At 37.0% G+C, this 18,664-nt stretch overlaps 1 protein-coding gene across 1 annotated transcript; it reads right to left on the reverse strand.

Annotated features, from left to right (window-relative positions):
• Window positions 1-4,081: 4,081 nt before the first annotated feature.
• LOC113072797 (sphingosine 1-phosphate receptor 2) lies at window positions 4,082-18,311 on the reverse strand. Its single transcript, XM_026245773.1, has 2 exons — window positions 18,006-18,311; window positions 4,082-6,632 (listed from the first exon to the last, which is right to left on the reverse strand). The coding sequence occupies exon 2, from the start codon at window positions 6,495-6,497 to the stop codon at window positions 5,436-5,438; it is 1,062 nt and encodes a 353-aa protein (XP_026101558.1). The 5' UTR covers window positions 6,498-6,632; window positions 18,006-18,311; the 3' UTR covers window positions 4,082-5,435.
• Between the last annotated feature and the right edge of the window lie 353 nt (window positions 18,312-18,664).

An 18,664-nucleotide genomic window follows, 5' to 3' on the forward strand; every position in this document is an offset into this window, starting at 1 on the left:
AAATGGCTAAACGAAACCATACAGTAATTTGCATATTTTCATTTCAAAGGTAAAAATAGATTGCTCTTGCTGATTAAAGACAGCAACTGATTCTGGGTTAAAATTGTATTAACAGATGTGGTGAAGTCATTTCATAAATGACATTTATAACACACCTTTTTAAATATGAAAGACATGGTCATGTTTAAAAAAAAAAACAGGTGAAAGCTATACACAAGTGTCAAATTTGTACAGGTGTTTAGGCCTATGATCAACACAAGCAAGCACATGTCATAGGATTTCTGTGGTCAGTAATATCTCTTATGACTCTCTATCTCTCTCTCCTCTCCACCTGTAGCTGGTGTGTGGTTGTCCTGGGGCTGCCGTCTCCTCATCCAGGTCGATGCTGCACACTTGCTGGAGGTTTAGGAAAGACCCCCCCCCCCCCCCACCCACACATGATTGTAAAGCGCTTTGGGTTTACAACAGTACACAATAGATATATAAAATGCATCATTCATTTCTCTAAAACCTGTTATAAATTCCCATATGAACAACAAATGTCAAATAAAGATTTATACTCAAACTCAATGAAGTCAGTCTAAATGTTGGGAGAAGAAACATACTTCCAAATCAATGGGACCAGAATTGGCCATTCAAGAATGACACGTTTTTAATATGAGTGGAATATCCACCAACATGATCTTTTTTCAAGAGCCTTTATCTGTGATACGTTTCATTAGGTTGTGCTTGGTCTGATTACCTTTGATTATCTTGATGCCACAAGTGTGGATTTCAGCAACAAAAATGTAGTAAAACTTTAAAAAGGTTTAATAATACAACGTGTATCAAATAGTATACACATGTTTTTTTATTATTATTATTCAAATGCTTCTGCAAACTAGGAAAAAAATAACATGCAAAAGTGCAAGTAGCAAACTCTACCGATTGTTAACTGATACATTAATTACAAACAAACAGCTTCTCCACATCAACTGGTTGTAGACTGTCATGCACTTCCATGTGAGAGTTTTTTAAGGAGAAAAAAAATGTTAAAGAGTTGTTACTTCATAAAAGTCTTTTTTATTGTTTATTTCTTACCTTACAGTCTTACAGTACAGTGAGCAAGTATTATTGTGCCACCATTGGCTACAGACTTCAAACGATATGCTTATCAAACTACATACTTTTAATAGCAAAACATACAGTTGTTTGAATTGGGTTATAGGCCTACTTAAAAAAAAAAAAAAAAAAAAAAAAAAAAATTAGACTGTGGATGGGCAAAATAATCAAATGAAGTATCAAGAAGTATCAAGGCATTCACTGTCTCTATAATCTTTCCCTTAATCCCCCTCTCTCTCACTCATAAAAGCACATATTTTAAAGAGTATAGCTAGCATGTTTAGTTTTGCTAATAGCTTAAACTTTACCTGGTTCCTGCTCTGACTCAAAAGCTGAACTGTCCACCCTCTCTTGTTCAACAGCATCAACAGCAAGAGCACTAGCCGCACTAATGCTACTGTTGCTTCCTTCGTCAACTTCAAAATAAGCATTGTACACTAAGCTACATATTTTAGGCTAGAAATGGAAAATCAAATTCTGGTCAATTTTGGCACTAAAAAAAAAATACTGTATCCCCATATGTAAAACAGTGTGATAGTTTGTCATTAAGATGCTCTTTTAAAACATCTATCATTATATACATTATTTATTTATTTTATAAATTTTATCTATTGTAAGTCGCTTTGAATGTAAGCGTCCGTCTGCCAAATGATTATGTAAATATTAGGGTGGAACAGTTCAACTTTTTCACAGTTCGGTTTGTTTCACGGTTTTAAAGTCACGGTTTCGGTATAGTAGTATGTGCTATGTTTATGGAAAAACTATACTTTCAAAAAAATTATATAGATTATCATATTATTAAGAATATTCTAACTACAAGCAACAATACAAATAAATACAATAAAGTAAAGATACAAATAAAATAAACTGACTTTCAGTTTTTTTAGGTAGGTCTTGCATCAGTTTTCAGGTACATAATTAAATAATTAAATAAAGTAATCAAATGTAAAACGGCATTTCATTTTGGACTATGAATTAAAGATTATTATTTTTTTAAAGTTAAAAAAAGCTTTTTAATCAAGAGCAGTGAGTGATTTATTTGTTGTTGCTGTTCGATTATTATAAAGGTGTCACTGGGCGGAGTATACATGAATATTCATGAGTTTCCGGTTTCGGGTAAAAGCGAAAATATTAGTGCGTTTCCACCGGAGCACGCAAACTTTTCAACAAGGTAATTACATTTCAGCTTCGAACGAATTTAAGCAAGCTTAGAATATAATTGGTCGTTCGTTCGTTTATTTTCAGTAATAATTACATTTATCATAAACCAAAATCGTAACATCTACATATGCAAATATAGCATAACTCAATAATGAAGAAATAAAGTTAACAAGCATGTTAGCTTAGATTTTATTTTAGACTACTCTATTTTTTTTTAATGTTGTGGCCTAAAGCAAATGTTGTATTATATCCAACTGTATTAACATTTTGTAAACAATTAAAGAAAAATGTAAAAAAAAAAAAAATTATATATATATATATATATATATATATATATATATATATAATCAAATTCACTATCTATCTATCTATCTATCTATATTAAAAATATTACAACAAAAATATAATTAAGAAAAGAAGATATACTTCAGCTGCATATTTTTCTTATTTTCTTTTTCTTTTCACCTCATGTGATGTGATATGGCATGACGGGACAAAACAAAGTTCATAAAGGGGCAACATCGGCCCTGGTTTTGGGCATCTCTGCTTTAAAATAACTACAGTAGTTTGACAAAATCATTTCATCCTATGATTATAAAATTTTTATCTTTATCCTACAGATGGCGCAAGAGGCCAGTATATATTATATATTTTCTTCGTCCGACCACAAGGTGTCGCTGCTGTACAGCAGATGTAGTTACTGCTATGGGTGAGCGTCTTCTCAGACCAAACGTGTTCTCACATATACCGGGTGGAGTGGGAGTACAGAATGGTCATTAATCACAAAGACTGTACTGAAAACAACTATATATGTTTGCAGCTGTTTCAGTATGGCTGATGTCACTTCCTGCTAACTCTTGGCCATATTCCCAGCTGTGTTATATCCCAGGGCGGATTGCTGTTCCCACTCAGGAATTCTAGATGTTTGACGACAACCAGGCCAGACCACCCTTAAGCCCACTCAGTCAGAGTTCACAATCTTTTTTTTTTTTTTTTTTAAGGTCATGCCGACCCATTCAATGGCCTCCCAGAAATCCCTTTCCCATAATGCCATTCCTATTGATCTCTCATCACACTCCCTTCTTTCCTATAAAACCCTTTGGCTAAACATCTGCTCTCCCACAAAACTTTGAAACTGGCACTTATTGGACTGTCAGAAAACCAGGCCAGCAGTTCCAAGCAATATTGTTAGCAAACAGATTCATGTCCTAGCGAGTCGGGCCTTAACCATGTTCGTGCATGTTAGCATTTAGTTTCCCTTTTTTGTCTAGTCAGATTTCTGTAATATGTGGGATACAGCTCTTGTGTTCAGTTTGAAACTCAATACTGCGTAGGAATGAAATTCAAAACAAATTACATAGTGGCATTAATCACTTCTGTGCCACGCACTAAACAGCCAGTTCAGAAGTTACACTTTTGGTTGTATGCTAATTGCTAAAAGCATGTGTGAAACCATCGAGATATTTTCAGCTGTAACCTTACTAAATATAAAACCGAGAACAAAAACTGACACACTTTTTTTTTTTTTTGTATTTAATTTCTTTTTATTAAAAAAAGGAATGAACTAATGTGTATGTACCTGCATTAGTGTTTGGGATTGTACCGATTTAGCACAGGTAGCTTGCTACTAAAACACAAGGCTATTGCACACGAGACATTCTATACGTATACGCAATACATACTGTACACAGATACATACATACATACTTTCATATATTTATCATATAAAACAAACATTGTTCCACAGGGTAGGCAATGTTTTACATTGAACGGAGTAATAGGGATGCTCACACAGGCTTAAACTCTTCATGCATTAAAAAAAAAAAGAAAGGAAGAAAAACAAAATACAATAGGGCGGTATTGGAAGAGCTGCCAAAGTGCTTTCTCTGATGAACTAAGGCGATCAGCAGAGGAAACTAAAACATGCTGGGATTAAACGGCGAACGATTGTGCGAGTGAAAGTGTTGGACTGATGACATTAACGTATGACAACATCAAGGTCAGTCCATAACAACAGGAAAACACCGGACTTCCTGTGGTTGCAGGAAGTTTAAAGTTTCTTCTGAAGACTTGTGACCTATTAAAAGACAGCATGTATGCCTTCAAAAGAGAGAAAGGGATGCTAGGTTGTGTCCTAATCTCAAGAGTTTCCTTTCTTATCAATGACGTATTGATTTCAATGAACTTTAAATGTCTTTTAGACTTCACAGTGAGTGCCCGTTCTTGTTGCTGCAAGCTCAATAATCAACAGGAGAACAATGATGTTCGGTAATACTGTCGATCAGCGAAAACCTTCGCTCGTAACACTTCATTCTTATATTCAGTTCCATTCGTCAAGAGGGCACGAAATGAAGCACACGCTGCCGCAGCGACGCTACGGCATTGTCATGCCAACACCACCAGCGTCTACATCGAGAGAAACTCATATCAGGAATTCAGTAATCACATTCTGATTGTGCTTTCCTCTTAGGAAAAATTAGGAATGTAAAAAAAAAAAAAAAAATAGTAAGGGACAGTGAGTTAAGATGGACAAGAGGAGTAACATTGACAATTGTACATAAGCTTACCATACAAATTAGTTTTACACAGGTTAGACTTTCATGCAATACAATGAAGCGGAATACTTTTATTGTCAAACGGTAATCAAAGGGTGTTATGTATATCAAGTAATTCGATAAATACGGTTCTGCAAGCATGCATGGTAGTTTGGTTCACATGGAGTGCATCGTCGATCCTTATATTTCATCTGTCCTCTCGAATCTAGGATACAACTTGTATGTGACTTCTGGTAGCTTGGTCAGCATATGAGAAACATGCAATCCCAAGCTGCCTAGAAGTCTACAAAGTGCAACTTTGATTTTTCATTTATAAACGCATATTCCCATTTGAATTTGGCTTTGTTTCATTTGCCTTAAAATGCCAAATACATGGTACAGTCTTATTCTGCTAACTTTTTTTTGCAAGGACAGAAGCAACAAAGGACACATGGGAGTTCTGGTAGCATAGTTCCACTCTACAGTAGAACTCCAGCACAGACATCTACTCTAAGTGTCCGAGAGTCCAAAGACATTGATTGCGATTCTTGTTTCATCCATGAGCTCTCTGAACACTTCCATCTTCTGTTCCTCCAAGATGGGGTCTCTCCTTATCTTCAACCACCTGAGGAGACGAAATCAAACACAGGTAGTGCAGTCCTGCATGATGGGAATTGACTGATTTTCGTGTTTGTTGGTGCAGTGCTCCATTGAACTCGAGCTCTTGAGTGGCACCATGCAGCGGTGAGGTGGCCGGCCACAATTGAGCAGCCCCCAGCAGCAAAGCACCCTGAGGAACTCCTTCCTCATGTCCTTGCTCCTCAACGTGTAGATCAGCGGGTTCAGTGCCGAATTCAGTGTGGCGAAGCTAAAGAAGACGGCAGCATTGTTGAGGATAGGACACTGCTCTATCTTACAGGAAGTGTCCAAGAGCAGGATAGTGAAGGCGGGCAGCCAACAGACGATGAAGACGCCCAGCACAATCGTAACAGTCTTCAGGAGAGCGTAAGCTGGAGAATTGGTGGCCTCTTGGTGGCTGGTGCGCACAATTAGGTAGATGCGAACATAAAGGATCACAATGGACAGCAAGATGACGGTAAAGATGGTGACTACAAACAGGATGTAATATCGGGAGTTGAGAGGAAGGACAGCGGAGCAATCATCCAGGTTATCAATACAGTTCCAGCCGATAATAGGCAGACCTCCCAGAAGGATGGACATCACCCAGCACGTTCCAATCAGAAGGAACATGCGGCAAGTTTTGTTGGAGCCATAAACTTTGACCTTGGTGATGGCGATGTAGCGCTCTATGGCGATGGCCAGCAGGCTGAAAACGGAGGCAGCCAGTGCGATGAAAGCAGTCCCTTCTCGTATGAACCACTGGACAGGCACCAACTTAAATGTCCTAGGGCCTGACAGGAAGATGTTGGCAATATAAGCGGAGCCAGCCAGTAGGTCCGAGAAGGCCAGGTTTCCAATGAAGAAGAACATGGCCGAGTGGAACTTCTTATTACGAAACACGGAAATGAGCACTAGGAGGTTTTCCAAGATGATGATACTGCAGATTATAACAAATAAAATGTTCAGGCTGCTCAGGCTAGGTTTATTGCGATCGTCTAAATCCTTCTGGCTCATGTTCTTGGCAAAGATATAGTGGGCCCTTATGAGGCTATTGTTGAAGTACTGGGAGTATTTGTTCATGGTGACGGTATGGTATGGTCAGTAGTCATTCAGAGGGCAGCTTGTTTGGGCTTGTCTGGGCCAGCAAGGGCACGGGAAATGAGACGCCCAGCCCGATGTCACGTCTCAGGGGCCCAGGAAGCTCCTCTGTGTCACCTGCAAACAAAAACAAAACCGAATGATTACTGCCAGGCCAAAGGTAAAACGAGACCAATCACAAGTCAATTTTAAACTTGAAAGGGCTATATTTCTGCGCCAAACAATCAGTTTAAGTGAGCATAACATTAACAGGGTTAGACATGACTATTTGTGTGTACTGACAATGGAAGACAGGGCAGTGTTAATTAAAATTTAACATTGTTTTTGCAATCAATTAATTTTGTTGACGAATAATTTTCATAATTCTTTGCTGCACATCTCATAAAATGTAAAAAAGTCAGTGCCTGGGAGTAATAAAGAGTGGTTTTGTTTAATTTTGAGATAAAGACACGTTATGTGTCACTGCAGTTCAATCTTGGTCTGCACTGTAGAGCTGAAAGATTTGCCAAAAAATATCTAAAAATTTACTTGAACTTTTGACCGATTTTCTTTTTTTTTTTTTTTTTTTACATAACTAGTCAACTTGAAAATAAAACTACATCATGATTCAAGTAACTTTTTCTTTATTAACCCTCTAGTTAAAGACAATTCAATTCCAAGTGCACCACGCCACCACCCATGAAATTGTCACCATGATTTTTGCAGAAAATATGCACAGACTACATATTGTAAAACGGGTCTTATGCATATTATATTTTGAGTGGATGATGTCAAGTATGCAGTGTTTTACTAATGGATGCATTCAGAGTTTTTACACTACACATATGTTTTGGACTAGCTCCATGTGTGGTGTTAGTCATCAAATGACAAAACATCTAAGACCATGTTTCCATCTGAATTTAGCACTAAACACTTGAAATTAGAGCACAAACAACACATCTTAATATCAGGTGGAAACACGGCCTTAAAGACTTGTTTTCTCTCATGTTTTTGTGGACATGTTAAACAATCACAGACAAAAGGTGACTGAGTTACTACTACTTGCGCAATGCTACAGCTTGTTTAGAGAAAGTTTGAACGGAAGCGAATTTGAAAAGCATCGCAGCACCTGCGACTACTTGAGTGTGCACACTAGAAGAGCGTCTGTGACTAGAATCTGGAGCCTTGTGCTGCAGACAATCAACAACATGTCAAGTCTAAAAAGTTTCCTTCTGGTAGTGTGTGCTAGGCTATCTAAAGCACGAGCAGTGGTCTTGCATTGATCGGATGCATGTTGGAAACTAAAAATAGCTCTAGTAGTGTTCTGAAATTTCCCTTCTGAGTAAACACTACACGGCAGAACTGTCCTTGTTCAGCTACAATCTGTTCTTGCCCCATGAACTAAGATAAAGTGAATGTTCATGTGACACAAAGTCTTCTACACCTACACGTCAATTTATGCAATGCTGGATTCTAAAGGTCTTTACAAACTGAAATGTGTTTTTTTCCATATTCACCATAGTTTCCTATCAAAATGCATGCAACGGATGCAAAAATGCTGAAAATTGAACCGGATCCAAAAATTTTATGCCAGACGAAAGTTTCAGAGGCAGTGTGCAAAACCTTTACCATTACCATTTACTGACTCACAAAGTAATGTAACCTCATATCACAGGATGTGTAAAACAATGTGACATTGTTACCATCTTGTTTTTTGAATGTCTATCACATTTTACAAGAATCACCAAGATCTTTGAAACCAATGACTTGAGTGTCATTTCCACCAGGCCACAAAGGCTTTAAACTGTTCCCAAGTCTAAAATCCCCTTTTAACAACGGAATAAACAGAGTAAATGCTGAGAATAATGTTTTAGCATGTTTATTAGTAACTGGTGGCAGAATGTTGAACCCATGAAAATTTATGGATGCATTTGAGTAAAAATGTTTTGTTATGTGTAAGACACAGACAGTGTGAGCAAGCATGATTCCACGGGTCTGAACTGGCTCCAGACATATAGTCACAATATTAGATTTAATTACAGTATTTTAAGCTAGACAGGTGCCGCATTCAGCTTTCTGCTGTGGAATAAATTGTGTTCAAATTTGTAAAAGTTCGAAGTTGTCATAAACATTCTTATTTTTAACATAAATAAAGATATTTGAAATAATTTTGAATAACCAACTAGTTGTTGGTCCTCATTGACTTCCATAGTAGGGAAAGAAATAATATGCAGTTCAATGGGGACCATCAACCTTGTTTACTAGCATTCATCAAAATATCTTCTTTTATGTTCAATATTTAAAAAAAAAATTCAAATAGGTTTGGAATGACATGAGGGTGAGTAAATGAGGACGAAATGTAAAAATGTAAATCTCGTATCTAGTAGATAACAAAGTTTATAACCACAACCAGACAACAGAAAAAAAAAGAAGTATCTTATTTATGGTCTAGTGCTTAAGCAAAAATGCCTTGGTGTTTTTCACACGTTCTGATCTCATCGTCTCTTAAACTCCACCTTAATTTCCTGTCTGCTCTCTTCTGTCCCAAATGACAAAAGCATATGTACTTTGGTTACTATCTTCTTATATATTATAGACAAATCAAAATGTTAGGCCACGCTATCCCAAGGCTGATGGTTACACAGAGATATGACTGAAAGATTGCTCGAATGTAATTGTTCTTGACAAATGAGGACCACGTCGAAAGACACCAATCCCCCAGCAGGCCAGAGTCACTGTAGAGACCATGCAGCCATGTGGAATGGCATCTGGAGACAAAGGCAGGAATCTGAGACATCTGTGTGACGCACACACCTCTCTTCAACATCACTGTTTGCTGCACAGATTTCAAAAACCCTTCACATGCATAAATCACAGATGCAGACTTATGTAAACATACCAGGAAGCTCGTCTCAGTCACTTACAAGCACACAATAAGCTACAGCTACGTAGATAGTGGCACAATCCTGCTGCCAAATGCCAATAATATCCAGCAAGGCCATTCCCTTGAGCAGCAGTGAAGAACAATGGCCTCATTGTCCGGGTAGCATCTCACTTGATACTCTTTACTGAAAATGAGCACCAAAACGCAGGCCGTCCCATTCGAACTATTCACACATATGTATGCACACTGTAAACAATCAACAGTTTATACCGTCAGACCAAAACTTAAATCACCCATCAAAATGTGTGAATCGCCTTCTCAGAAACCGACAGATGCGTTTCAAGACAGCTCAACATCCACCACCCACTGAAATTTCACTCTCGGTACAGGTTTGTGTGGGTAGTTTCGCTGCTGACGACTCATGTTCGTGATTTCACTGGGCCATCTGCGAGGTCCCCGGTGCAGTCACGGCCTCGGTATTACTGTGGAGACCTTTGCCGCCTTTCATCTGGGGATTTGACAGCATGTGAAACCTGACGGTCTGGTTTGTCAGCAATGCTGTCTCCGGCCTGCCGCACTTACTCCGCCCACCCCGTCCTTCAACGGGACGCTAGATCATCCTGTCTAAATAAGGACCCTTTTGTCTCTTCTTCTACAGAAAAACCATACTCACCATACTGATAATAAATGTGACCCTGGACCACAAAACCAGTCATAAGTGTCAATTTTTTTTTAATTGAGATTTATATAGCTGAATAAATAACTTTTTGGGGGTTTTTGGACAATATTTGACTGAGATAGAACTATTTGAAAATCTGGAGTCTTGAGGGTGCAAAAAAAAAGTCCTTGGCAAGGCATTTTACTTATCAAAACTTAAGTTTTGATAAATGTACAAAATATCTTCATGGAACATGATCTTTACATAATATTCTAATGATTTTTAGCATAAAAGGAAAATTGATCATTTTGACCCATACGATTAATTGTTGGTTATTGCTACAAATATACCGATGCTACTAATGACTGGTTTTGTGCTTCAGGGTCACAAATAAGACGTAGTAGGTGAGTAGACAAAACTGTGACTGCATCTCCAGTAGCAGGCCTCCACAGTCCAGCTGGCCGACAAGAGTAGTCTTCCTGTACACAACTGCTCTACTATAGACAAAAAGGAAGTGCTTGTGGTGTCAGAAGACTAACATCCTGTTCAGACTTGATAGCTGACTGCTGGAGAGCAAGACAGTTAATGTGGGAAAGGTTTGGTGGAAGCGAGAGACACAAAAGCAGAGCAGAGGAAGTTTAATCGGATTCTTACAGGTGTAATACGTGCGGCAGGAAACGTGCTGAAGCACAGCAGCAAGCCGCTCGGTTTGTGGCAAAAGTGCAACTATTATATAGATTTTTTTAAAGAAATCTTTGTAGATTAAGTGGTTGTGGTTCAGAACGGACTCATCATAAAGGTCACTCTTACAGTTCTTCAGTGAAACCTGAACTTCGGACCCCAGTCTCGGGCAGGACCCCGCCCCACATCCCCATGACAGCTGGACAAAGGCCCCAGGTGTTGTTTGCGCTTCCCAGCAATACCTGATAAGCCCCAATTAGTAAGCGGCATCTGAGCAACCGTGCTTCCCACAGCGCACCTGTTACCTAACGTCGGTTGAGCACCATTTGCCTCATTCTCCAGAGAGATCTTCGAGACATCTTTGCAGGTTGCACAAACCGTCAGCAACCACACACTTGGAAAAAAACCCCAGACACAACAACACGTAACTGACAGATGCTTCACTTCAGCTTAGTATGTCTGTTTGTTACCATGCTTTATTCACGCTAGTTTCATTTCACCTATTTAACTCATGCTTAAATCTAGACCTGTCTGCGGTCTGTTATAAATGGATGAGTAAACTTATTTTTCTGCAGAACGGTTCTTTTGCGCTCTGTAAAATGCTTCATGCTACAAATTCTATATCCTGTAGTCGTCGTGATAAGTATTACCATCCACATGACCACATTTTTTTCACTTCTACCACAAATGCACCATTACACAGAGCTTATTTTTGGGGAATTTTTATAATACAGCAAGTTAATGCAAAACAGTGAGCCGCAAGTCATTTAAACGTGCTAAAGAGCAATCAGGCTCAGAGGCGACCTTTGTCAAGAATAACAGTAAGGCGAATTTGCAAACTGTACGCTTCAAAGTGTTCAAATGCATTGTACGAAACCAGTCATAAACTTTTCAAAATTGAGATTTATATTTAATCGGAAAGCTGAATAAATAACTTTCAATTGATGTATGGTTTGTTGAGATAGGAGAATATCTGAATGAGATACATCTTGAAAATCTGGAGTCTGAAGGTGCAAAAAAACAATCTAAGTATTGAGAAAATCACCTTTAAAGTTGTCCAAATGAAGTCCTCAGCAAGGCATATTACTCATCAAAAATTAAGTTTTTATATATTTATGGTAGGAAATGTACAAAATATCTTCATGGAACATGATATTTGCTTAATATTCTAATGATTTTTGGCATAAAAGACAAATTGATAATTTTGTATTGTTTGCTCAGAGGTGACTTTTAACAGTAAGGTGAATTTGCAAACTGTACGCTTCAAAATGTTCAAATGCACTGTAAGTGGACTGTAATACAAGTAGCCTGATTTCAAAATACAATCAGTTTATAGCACAAGATCATTAAACTGATTATACCTTGCCCTGGAGAGCTGTGTGATTACGTCATACATAATTGTATTGATTGGCCAGCTAGGGCTGGTTCTATAATATCAGATGTATGAGGGTAAAAAAACAGAGCACTTACAGGAAGGTGGGGGGAAAAATCCATCTGTTCCGTTAAGCCAAAAGAGTCATGAGTCAAAGCTAGTCAATGCAGCGAAGGTGATACAACACAGAGAGTCCCAAGACCACAAAGCTCTATTCAACACACTCTCATTCCACCCTGCTAATGACCCAGCTCTGACATGTACTTTACAGTCGCCCACTTCTGTAACTGGAAAAATCTGGCTTTGCCAGTTTATAAACCAAATAGCTCTGGTAATGGATTCTGATTGGTTAACAGTGTTCCACATGTGCTATAATATAGAATATAGTCATAGTGTAACAACAGTCTATCGTTTCCCTCCACAGCTCCCACAGAATTATTATTTTTGTTGCATTTCTGTAATATTTTTAGAAGTAAAGGTAAGGAGCTTTTATTGTCATTCAACTGTACATACAGAGTGCACATATCAACAAAATGATGTTCCACTCACTCATAAATACTGCACTAAACTAAACACATACCATTAAATCAATATAAAAATATGGAAATAATAAAAATTGCAGCAGTGTTCATTTAAGAGTATATAGCCCTAAAAATAAATGACATCAAGTAAGGGGTGAATCCACAATATATATTAATACCATATTGGTTTATCTGCTGATATTGGTTAGTGTTGGATATATTTTGGCTGTTTTTATTATGAATGCCCAATTACCCAGTTGTTGTTTTTTATAAAATATTAATTAAATTACTAAATAGATCATGAACTAGGCACTTCGTTGAGCCATGCCTAACAAATTCCTTTAGCTGAGATATTATTCACAAAATGGTACAACTAAATAAACAACAAAAAACATTGCAGCATTTAAGAAGTTTCATCTAAAAGGAACAACACAGGTTTAATTCAAGCCAAGCTCTGTATCTGCGGCAAGTTGGTGATTACTACAGAAAATAATGCTTAGTGAAAAAAAAAAAGTTGGGGATTGGTCAGATTTTTAAATGTATTAGGAAGAAGTCTCTTAAGCACACCAGGCTGCACTCATTTGATCAAAAATACTGTAAAAACAGTAATGTTATGAAATATTCAAAAAAAAAAATCTATTTTTTTTTAGCTTTGTATCCATGATACAAAGAAAGTAAAGAAAAAAAAAAAAAGGATTTATTTAAAACAGAAAAACAAATTGCATTATAAAACGTCTTTAAAGGGGTCCTGTGATGCTTTTTAAAGATCATTATTTGGTGTATTTGGTGTAACAAAATATGTTGACATGCTTTAATGTTCAAAAAACATTTATTTTTCAAAAACTGTACATTTGTGTAGGTACTCTATGCCCCCTCTCTCAAACGCATTGTTTTATACAAAGTCCCTCCTTCCGACAAGCGCCGTCTGCTCTGATTGGCCAACTGACCCAGTGCATTGTGATTGGCTGAACACGACAAGCACTCGTCAGAAATGCATCTACTTTTGGAAGAACAAATAAAGTGCTTTTGCTTTCTCCTCGATACACACAGCATCTCACTGACATGGCTGCATCAACACTAACTACGGTTACAGAAACCACGACTGCTTTCTTTGCGTGAACATTTGGGCGGCATTGCGTAAATATTTCCACATCGTGAAGTAGACATGTGGGGGTGTGTTTGAATGAGCCATTTTAGGAGGCGTGGCAGAGTCTTAACTTTGATAAAGAATATATCTTTGGACTAGAGACTTTAGTCTTTGCAACTTTACAGATCTTCTTCACGCACCAAGAGTTTGTAACACTCCAAAGAGAAAGGAACAATTGAAATCGCATCATATGACCCCTTTAATATGTTTTTGTTGACTCTCAAATGTTTGAACTGCAAGTGTATGCACAATGCACTTACAAAGGATGTCTTCCATGGTAAGTGCACAGCTGTCAATGAATGTTGGTGTGATTTTATAAACTGAGGTACAAGTAAAAAGTTATGTAATGTGGTAATCTACAACAATGCTAATGTCTATAGAGCTTAACTTGCATTTGACCAAAACATTCCTTCATAAACCAAAGCAAATAAAACACGAATGGGCTATACTGCATTGTTTGTTGGTAGAAAAAAAGGTTTGTGGGTGAAGGTTTATCCACAAACACATCGAGAAACCACTCGGTGCAATGTGTTCAGATTGAACGCTGACCCATACAATACCACCACAGCTAGCTGTGCTGCATCTGAAGCCGCCTGTAGCCCCATTCTCATAAATCAAGACACATGTGGGCAGGATGAAGCAAGTCTTAGCAAATAACACTTTTAATTTTGCATATGCACAAATGCATGCAGACCAGCCTTGCACGCTGGTGCCACCGCTCTGCAACAAGCCTGGGGCCTGCTCTAGCTCTTTCACAGAGCATCTCTCCATCACGACCATGCATTGATTAGCTGTTTGGAAGCGGCAACATTCCTAGAAACAAAGTGTATTTTTAAAGTTATTAATGTCAGAGTTCTCGGACAGAGACGGCAGTCCTACAGCGCTGGGAGACAGACTGTGATGTAACAGAGCGACCTAAAACCAAAGCATTGGTAATGATGCTAGTAATGACTTAAGTATAGAGCACGGGTACGTTTTCAATACCTTTGCAATGGAAATTAGATATAAAAACAATAAGCTATAAATGTAAATGTAAAAAAAAATTTGAAAGTTTGTTTTCAACACTTTATAATTAAATATATTATACTAAACTGTACTAAAACAGAAGCAAATTATCAAAACAATATTTAAAAAATATTTACTTTGTGTTGATAGTATTTTAGTATTTTAGAGCCACCAAGAATCTTAAAGTGTTACTTTTAATGCAATTGTTAATTTAAATGCATAAATAAAATAAAAATAAAAACATTTAAAAATAAATTATTTTTTAGTGTGTGTGTGTGTGTGTGTATATATAGCATTTCCAAAACATATTTACAGAAAATATCATCTTACAACCATCAGTAAGCAAGTTAAATGCAACAAAGGTGTCTCTTCAATATAAAAATCACTATGTAAGCAAGTAATGCTGCTAGGAATAAAATACTATTTTTGACCAGTCGTTAAGAAACAAAAAATTAGTAGTTGCCATGTAAGGCAAGGCAAGGCAAGTTTATTTATATAGCACTTTTCGTACACAATGGGAATTCAAAGTGCTTTACATAAAAGAAAGTAAAATAATAATGAAGAACAAGAATAAAACAAGAAATTTTAAAACTTTTAAATTTTTTTTACTTATTTAATATGAATTTAAAACAGAAAATGATTTCACATAAAATAAAATAAAAAAACAATGAAAATATAGTGCAATCAGTTCGGACATTGCACAGTGCTCATTCAATAAATGCACAGCTAAACAGATGAGTTGTAAGTCCAGATTTAAATGTAACAAGTGTTTTAGCACATCTGATCTCTTCTGGAAGCTGATTCCAACTGCGGGCGGCATAGTTCATGTCTTTTTATTTTTTACTTTTTTTTCTCTTCATATATTCCACACACTCTACTAGAATCATAAAAAACTTGCTTAATCAAGGTTTTTTTTTTTCTTGATCAAACATTTCATGTTTTGTGTATGAGCAAGTTTTGGGAAAGTTTTGGGGAATCTTGAGGAGATTTTAATCTTCTGACTCATCTCCTCAGTGGCAGACAACCAGCCTCCCTTTCAATGATTTCCACTTTTATCTCCAGGACATGGATGAGCACCAGGCGTTTAGATAGTACAGAAGCTAGAGGCCAAATGTCTCCGACATCTCAGAAACAAAACAGAATAACACAGCAAATGAAAACGTTATCCATTTCTCACCTGCACATTTAAACACATAGGCATGACACTCCAATACAGATGTAAACTATACCGTCTCAATTTATCACTATACTGTTCATCATACTGCAATTATTTTTACACATTCAGCAGCAGTAGCTAGTGGTGTTCTGGGAAAAAACAACTCTGAGATTTAACCACAGATATAACACTGGTTTCAGCTTCAATACACACACAAACGTCTTCGAGACAGCAAGAAAGTGGAAACAGCTCCCAAGTGCTCTGCTCAGCAGATACGGCTGATCTGAGAGGGTCTGCCATTTCTCACGTACATGAACTCTGTCTTTGAGAGGAACTCCATAGACATTTTATGAAAAAGCATAAAAAAGAAAAAGTTGCTTAAGTAAGCAACATACAAGCTCTGGTGCGATTATATAGAGTTAGTGTGATTTCACAATCAACAGTAACCACCTCTAGAGCATGAAATAGCATGAGAGAATATAATTTTCTCTTCTACTGCCAATTTTAGATGTGCATAATGAAAGATGGGACAGGAAATGAGAAGAGGTATCGTGCAATAATACAAGCCAGATATGAACCTGGGTGATTTCAATAGCATCATTGGTCAACGTGTCAGACCATGTGGCCACCCACTAAAGACACTTTCTACAGCGTCCCACTAGAGCCACACTAAATAATAATTTTAGGTAGAAGTTTGGTATTCTGGAGCAAATGTAAGGAGCACACACACACACACACACACACACACACACACACGTGCGATTAAAAAATTGAATGTTATTTTATTGGCATCAGTGGTTCCACAAATGGCTTAAAGGTAAGGTTCACCAAGAATTTACAATTTTATTAAATAATTATAACAGAAATCAACTTTTTCCACCTCTAAATAACCTTTTGTGCAATGGAACTATGAATGTTAAAAGGATGGTTCACCCAAAAATGAAAATGTTGTCATCATTTACTCTTGCCCAAGTCGTTTCAAACCTGTATCAGTTTCTTTCTTATGTTGAAGATAAAAGAAAAAAATATATTTTGAAGTATGCCGGTCATCAAAATTGAAGTTGATTGACTTCCATAGTATTCTTTCTTTAATGTGGAAGTCAATGGAGACCAACAGCTGTTTTGTTCTTAAACATTCTTCAAAATATCTTCTGTGTTCAACAAAAACTCAAAAGGTCTGGAATGACTTGGGGGTGAGTAAATGAGGACAAAATGTAAATTTTGGGGTGAACTGTCCTTTTAACATTCATAGTTACATTGCACAAAAGGTTATTTAGAGTGGGAAAAAGTTAATTTTTGTTCAAACTAATTATTTATTTAAATGTATTATTATAAAAAATTATAAAAATGTTTTGATACCAAGGAAAAATGGCTCTTTTAAGAACTATTCTATGAAAAAAACCTTTTGAAACCTTTATTTTTTTTTTCAAAAGTAATGCTATGCAGTACCTGAAATGTGTTTCTAGTTTGTTTACTGGCTTCAAATCAAAATTCTCCAAGTTTCTAAGATTTCACTTGTATGAGACAATCAAAAAAATAAAAAAAATAAAAAAAAATTGTATGACCCAATTCTAAACTGACCATAGACCATATAGTCCAACCCCTTATCCAGAACAATTTGCCAGCTGGTACAATATCTTACAATTTCTCCCTCTCATAAAAACTATGAATTGTGTTGAGTGTGCTGAATGATCTGGTTTTTAGTTATGGGTTGGTAAACCCAAAATATACATGAGTTTTAATGCGTTTGACACATGTGCACTAGAAAGCTTCATCATTGTCTAGTCACAGAAGTGCGGGTGTCTATTATTGTTTGAGACTCTATCAGTTTGCTGCTATTTAGGGAATCATTCATGTTCATAGTTATTATGCACAGACATTTTGGTAAGAGGGTTTATTCAAATCACTTATCTATTTTTTTACTTTATGTAAAGCCCAGGTACCCTTTTATGTAGCATGCAGTGTACTGCTATAGTAATCCAGCACGATTTGGAAAGTCTGGTATACGATTGTCCCCAGCCGCACGGGGGAGGAGAGGAAACAGACGTGGGAGAGAGAGAGAGACAGAGAGCTGCTATTCCACTTACGTTCAGCCCCATTATTTCCTCTCAGAACATTAGTCAATATTGCGTGGCTCGAGTCTATTCTTCACTTCTTAGTCTCTTTTCCTCCCCTGTGGGGCATAAATAAACAAAAGCCCATTAGAACTCATGGCTTGTGGTTTATATTTGTCCTCTCTGTTTATTTGCTGATGTGTTTCAATGCATGTGGGCAAAAGGCGACAGGAAACAAGGAGCTGTGTATGAAGAAACCGAGCTGAATGGAGAAACCTCCAGTGAGTAGCACAAGAGTCAGGGTAGTGCTGGACTACGCATGTAATATACTGCATATGCATATAATATATGCTGCTTATTAATAGTAAGTTAGTTGTTAAGTTTCGGTATTGGGTAGGATTAGGGATGTAGAATATGGCCATGCAGAATATGTGCATTATAACAACCAATATGTTAATAATAGTTATGCTAAGCAACTAGCTAATAGAGATAAGTGGTCCTTATACTGAAGTGTTTGCATTTTAAAACAAGTTCAAATAGAAAACATGCTATGTATTCCTGTAATGCAAAGCTGAGTCTTCAGTGCCACATAATCCTTCAGAAATCATTCCTAGTATTATGCTGATTTAAAAACAGTAGCATTTTTGTGGAATCTGAATTACTATTATTTTTATTTTTTTAAATCAGGATTC

The sequence above is a fragment of the Carassius auratus genome, unplaced genomic scaffold, assembly GCF_003368295.1.
Source record: "Carassius auratus strain Wakin unplaced genomic scaffold, ASM336829v1 scaf_tig00010452, whole genome shotgun sequence".
NCBI classification, from domain to species: domain Eukaryota; kingdom Metazoa; phylum Chordata; class Actinopteri; order Cypriniformes; family Cyprinidae; genus Carassius; species Carassius auratus.

Bases quoted from the DNA above. Each gene is read 5' to 3' on its own strand.
- LOC113072797 (XM_026245773.1), bottom strand. From the start codon at position 6,497: ATGAACAAATACTCCCAGTACTTCAACAATAGCCTCATAAGGGCCCAC.